General features: G+C 39.7%; 1 protein-coding gene across 1 annotated transcript; it reads right to left on the bottom strand.

The window, feature by feature from the left end:
• Positions 1-3,850: 3,850 nt before the first annotated feature.
• LOC145057102 (BOI-related E3 ubiquitin-protein ligase 1-like) lies at positions 3,851-5,250 on the bottom strand. The gene is made up of 4 exons (XM_079004874.1): positions 5,076-5,250; positions 4,853-4,983; positions 4,499-4,776; positions 3,851-4,406 (listed from the first exon to the last, which is right to left on the bottom strand). The coding sequence occupies exons 1-4, from the start codon at positions 5,120-5,122 to the stop codon at positions 3,873-3,875; spliced, it is 990 nt and encodes a 329-aa protein (XP_078861000.1). The 5' UTR covers positions 5,123-5,250; the 3' UTR covers positions 3,851-3,872.
• Positions 5,251-5,495: the final 245 nt, after the last annotated feature.

Here is a 5,495-nt window from a genome sequence, read left to right as displayed (position 1 = left end):
TCTATAACTCGATGCCCTACCTTGACCCAACAAACCGGGGTTTGACATCTTTTCCTTTAAAGCATCCCGAAGGGAGGTCGATTAATATTGACATGGTAAATTTTGTTATAGGAGAACTCGGCCAATGGAAGATAAGTGTCCTAACTCCCGCTAAAATCTAATATGCATGCCCTGAGCATACCCTCGAGAATTTGAATTGTCCGCTCATTATGTATGTCGGTATGAGGGTGGTATGCAGTGCTGAAACGTGGCTGAGTACCCAACTCGTCATCGAATTTCCGACAAAACCTAGAGGTTAAGTGAACATCGCGATCAGAAACCACCGAATCTGGTACCCCGTGTCGAACGACTACCTCCCTGATGTAGATGTTAACCAACTTCTCGGCAGATATACTCTCAACGATAGGGATGAAATGAGAACTCTTGGTCAGTCTGTCCACAATTATCCAGATAAGGTCAACCCCACGAGCCGTCCTCGTAACTTCGTAATAAAATCCATGGTGATCTCTTCCCATTTCCAGATGGGAATGGGTAACGACTGCATTTTGTCTTGGGGTCTTTGATGTTCGCCCTTGATTTTTCGGAAAGTCAAGCACCGCTCCACAAACCATGATATCTACCTTTTCATGAAGGGTCACAACTAACTTAATATCAAGTCTCTATACATCTTTGTGGCCCATGTGTGGATTAAAAACTTCGACTTATGAGCTTACTCCAATAACGTGTGCCTAACCCCACCAACAACCGGGACCCATACTGTCTTTCACGGAGTCAATAATCCATGATTGTCCCTGTTAAATAGCGGAATCTAACCCCTGATTCTCACTTCCTTCCAATTTTCCTTCTTTAACCCCTCTACTTGAGCTTTCTTGATCAAATCCAACAGTGGTGAAATAATAACCATCCTCAAATACAGATCTTCAATGGGTCTACTCATTACCTTGTGAATCAAGGTATCGGCCACAATATTGGCCTTCCCAGTATGGTATAATATCTTGCAATCTTAACTTTCACCAAGGTTCTAAATGGCGTGAGGCGTGGCATGGCGGCAAGGCCAAGCCTCAAGCTTAACGAGCCATGGCGAGCCATGACGTTTTTCAAGGCGTGATGTAAGGCGGCGATTTTGTATTAATTTAAAATTATGTTACCACATAAATATAAATTTATATTAAATATAACTACTTTTTAGAAGTGTTAGATCAATAACTAATAACAAAAAGTTAACAAAAACCACAATACTTGTATCTCCGATTTGAAAAGACATAACAAAGAGTAAAAAACTATGTCTCAAACGAAAAAACACGCGCCATAAGACGCCATAACGCGCCATTGCGTGCCATATCACGCCTTGCCATGCGCCACGCCTAACAGCAACGTTATGAAGCTTTTCGTAACAGCGAAGCCACGCCTCACGCCATGACGCGCCTTTTAGAACACTGACTTTCACCACATCCAACCATCTCAGTTGTCTCACGTTCAAGTTCGGCCAATCTATTAAATACTTCAGGCTCTTGTGATAAGTATAAATAGTGTACCTTACCCCATACAAATAATACCTCCAAATCTTGAGGTCAAAAGCCACAACCCCCAACTCCAAATCATGCGTAGGATAGTTCGTCTCCTGAGGCTTCATCTGTCTCAATGCATACATAATTACATGACCCCTCTGCATAAGCACTACACCCAAACCCATAAATGTCGCATCGCAATACACCACAAAGCCATCCATCCCCTCAGGAAGGGTTAAAATTTGGGCCTCACATAATTTTTTTCGCCAAAGTCTCAAAAGTTGCTTGATGATCAGGCCCCCACCAGAAAGGAACATTCTTCTTCGTCAAACGGGTCAAGGGAACAACAATCTTGGAGCAATCCTGAATGAACCTCCGATAATAACCGAGTAGGCCAAGGAAACTCCAAATCTCAGATGGTATCCTCGGAACCTCCCACTGCATAACTACTTCAATTTTGGCCAGATCGACCAATATACCCTTCTTATTGACGACGTGCCCCAAAAATTGCACTTTACGCAACTAGAAGTCATATTTAAAGAACTTAGCATAAAACCTCTCCCTCCTCAAGGTCTCCAATACCTCTTATAAATGCTCTTCATGATGCTCTATAGTCTTAGAGTAGACTAGGATATCATCGATAAACACTATCACAAACCAATCCATCATTGACTTGCACACTCGGCTCATGAGATCCATGAACGTTACCAGTGCATTGGTGAGCCCAAATAGCATTACCACGAACTCATAATGACCATATCGATTCCTAAAGGCAATCTTCTGCACATCCTCATCTCTGACTCTCATCTGATGATAACCTGATCTCTAATCGATATTAGAGAACCAAGATGCACCCTGAAGCTGGTTAAATATATCATTAATCCTCGGACGTAGATAACGGTTCTTCACTGTCAGCTAGTTTAACTTCCAATAGTCAATGCACATCTTGTGTGAACCATCATTCTTTTTCATAAACAGAATCGGTGCTCCCCACGGAGGATTGCTCAGTCTGATGAATCTCTTGTCTAACAGCTCCTACAGCCGTGTAGACAACTCATGCATCTATGGAGGTGCTAAGCGATAGGGCGCCTTGACTATCGGTGTCATAACCAGAATCATATCAATCTGAAACTCACCCTGCCTCTCAGGAGGCACTCCCGACAAATCCTCGAGAAATACAAGCATAGTAGTGTTTCCTAGGGTTTCTTTTGCTATAAGATGTGTGAATCGTTGCAATGGCTCCACAATTGCATTTAATATCGATCATTGCTATCAAGTTGGAAGAAATCGATCGAACAAGAAGAGGAAAGGAAGGAGACGATAGCAGATAAAGAGAGGGAGGCAATGTTTTGTATGCTTTTAAGGTACAACGGCTTTAAGAAGGGACACACACCCGGAAAAGATGAAAATGCCCTACGTACAAGTCACGTGGGGAGCTTAAACGAAAGCATTTAACGGTTAACATCTATAGGAATAACCGTGCAAGAAAAATAACAACCAAGGACTGTCCGAATTAATTTTTGAAAATAGAAACTAAACACGATTTCCGACATGTACACAAGGGACCAATGGTGTAATTTACCCTATATTTTTCCACCGTACACATTAGTCATTTCTGTAATTTGGATTAATTTATCATTCATAAAAAAGTGGTAAATGTAAAATCATAATTCCTAAAGAACTTGATATAACAAAAATGATAATACATGGTGAAAAAAGTTTATTGACATCTATTTTTACATGTTATCTATTTTATATAATTTCCAACTCACACCAACAATAAAAAAAAATGCCATCGTTTTTAATTAAAGAAAATGCTTGTCTTCTCATATCAACTAAAATTTCCAAAATTTATGCATTCTAAAATATTTCATATTTTATCTTTTGGCTAATGAAAATTCAAATATTTAGTATAAAGTATCTATTCCAAAATAAAATATTCAAATGTTCAATTTGGCTTAAATTCCCACTACAAAAGTAATATCCGAATGTTCATTTGAAGAAAAAATTTAAAATAAAAGAATAAAATATAAATTTAAAATTACAAAAAAGAAAATAAAAAATTACACAATGACACCTGACATTTTGGCCATCTACACCTACAAGGAAACAAAACAGTTTTTTTTTTGTTGGGGGTAAAATGGGAATTAACAGATTCATAACCCAAAGACAATGCAAGAAAAATAACATTAAAGAAAGAAAGTGATCTAAGGAGTTATGCTTTTTCTTTTTTGTTTTTTATTGAATATTCTTCTAAACATATTTTATTTTATTTTTTCTTTTTATTTCTGTCAAATTCCACATTTACCCTTTAGTTATCATGTAATTGGGCTTGTTCAATATTGGGCTTATTAAGGGCCCACATCATGACATGTAGACTTCAATGCTAGAGCTTCTGAAAGTAAGACATAACGGGCACGCCGAAACGACACCGTCGCACTCTGTACAAACGCACAGATGTCGACACGGCAGCAATACCACTGAGGCGACTCGTTTTCCACACGCTTTACAACCGGGTCCACTCGCTAACACGACTCGTTCCGGGTCAATATACGCCGATTCGGCGTCCTCCGCTTCACCGTCGGCGAATCGTTGCCCGACCTCCTCACCTTCCCCTACACAACACCCTCCTCGCCTCCCGCTCACAATAGCCTGTTGCAGCTGCGACTGTAACGCCGCCGCCTCCGCCTCCTGTGCCCTCGCCCTCGCCTGCCAGACCTGTGCCTCCGCGCTGAGATGCGCCGCCCGAGCCTCCAGCTCAGCGTTACGTCGCGCGGCTTTCTCCGCCTCGACGTCTTTGTCCTTCATTTTCCGCGAAACCGATTCCTCCGCCGCCCGGAGTAGTGCGCTATAGTGCATCTGCCTCTTGTTTGCTAACGTACGCCGTAGCTCTTCTCCCTAATATAAAACTCAATCTTCAGCATCGGTTTTTTGCGAAAAACAAATCAACCTCATAAAAGTATTTTGGTATTCCGGCGAAAGGGTATTACCTGAGCTTGAAGAAAATGCTCGATTTCATCTCGTTGTCGGTTGATTTGTGTTGTCAAATCTTCCGTGAATAATGGTAAAACAGAGGACTGAGAAGAAAGAGAATGTTGTTGATCGTTAAAAGCTAATCGGAGACCAGTGGAAACGTCGACGTTTCTCGAACGGAGCTGTGTAACATCTACCAGTTGATTATGAAACTGTTGTTGATGAATAATAGACATCAATTGATTCATATCAAAGTCTCTTCTTCTTTTCCTTGGATTAACACCACCACTCTCACCTACACAATCCAACATAACTATTCTGTTAAAAATCCAAATACACATGAAGAAATCGATGAACAATTCAACACCCACCTGGGAAATCGCTGAAAAATATGTGATTAGCGGATTGATCATCAACAAATCTCGAAGAAGTCGCAGTTGGTCCACCTGGTTGTGATTGTAACTGCAATGAACAATCTTCGTTCTTCCCTTCTCCTACACCTCTGTAATTCAATCGAAACACATCCATTTGAGAAAACAGAATCATAAATAAAAAGCAACTTCTGAAAAAAGAAAAAATGAAGAATACAACAACCTGTTGAGAAGAAGAACATTTGATGGGTATTGAGCTTGAACAGCCATTGTTATCGATTATAGCAACATAAAGAAAACAGAGGGAGGTGGGGTGGGGTGAGGGGTTGATAAACGCTAACACAAAAACAGCATGAAAGAGAAGATGCCTGGAGCCTTTCGAGAACACGCACTATAGGCGGAAAGTTCAATTAATATTTGTGTGCAGACCAAATTTAATTTTTTAATTTATCGAAAACTAAATTTAATGAAGAAAAGAATAATTTAAAAAGTCGTATAAAATCGATGCAATATTATTATCTAAATATGGAAATATAATTTATGGTAAAAATAAGTGATACTTTAAAGTTTTCCCTGGTAAATTTCATTCTTTTTTACTTAAAATAAATTATATTTTATCTTTAGCATTATAATTTTTAAAATA

This window comes from Lactuca serriola, chromosome 6 (assembly GCF_051521515.1).
Source record: "Lactuca serriola cultivar US96UC23 chromosome 6, Lser_US96UC23_V15, whole genome shotgun sequence".
NCBI classification, from domain to species: Eukaryota; Viridiplantae; Streptophyta; class Magnoliopsida; order Asterales; family Asteraceae; genus Lactuca; species Lactuca serriola.
This window is presented reverse-complemented; position numbering and strand designations above follow the sequence as displayed.

Coding starts and splice junctions, on each gene's coding strand:
- LOC145057102 (XM_079004874.1), bottom strand. CDS start 5,122: ATGGCTGTTCAAGCTCAATACCCATCAAATGTTCTTCTTCTCAACAG. Junction 4,777..4,852: donor ATTTTTCAGCGATTTCCCAG/GTGGGTGTTGAA, acceptor TGGATTGTGTAG/GTGAGAGTGGTGGTGTTAAT. Junction 4,407..4,498: donor AGCATTTTCTTCAAGCTCAG/GTAATACCCTTT, acceptor GTTTTATATTAG/GGAGAAGAGCTACGGCGTAC.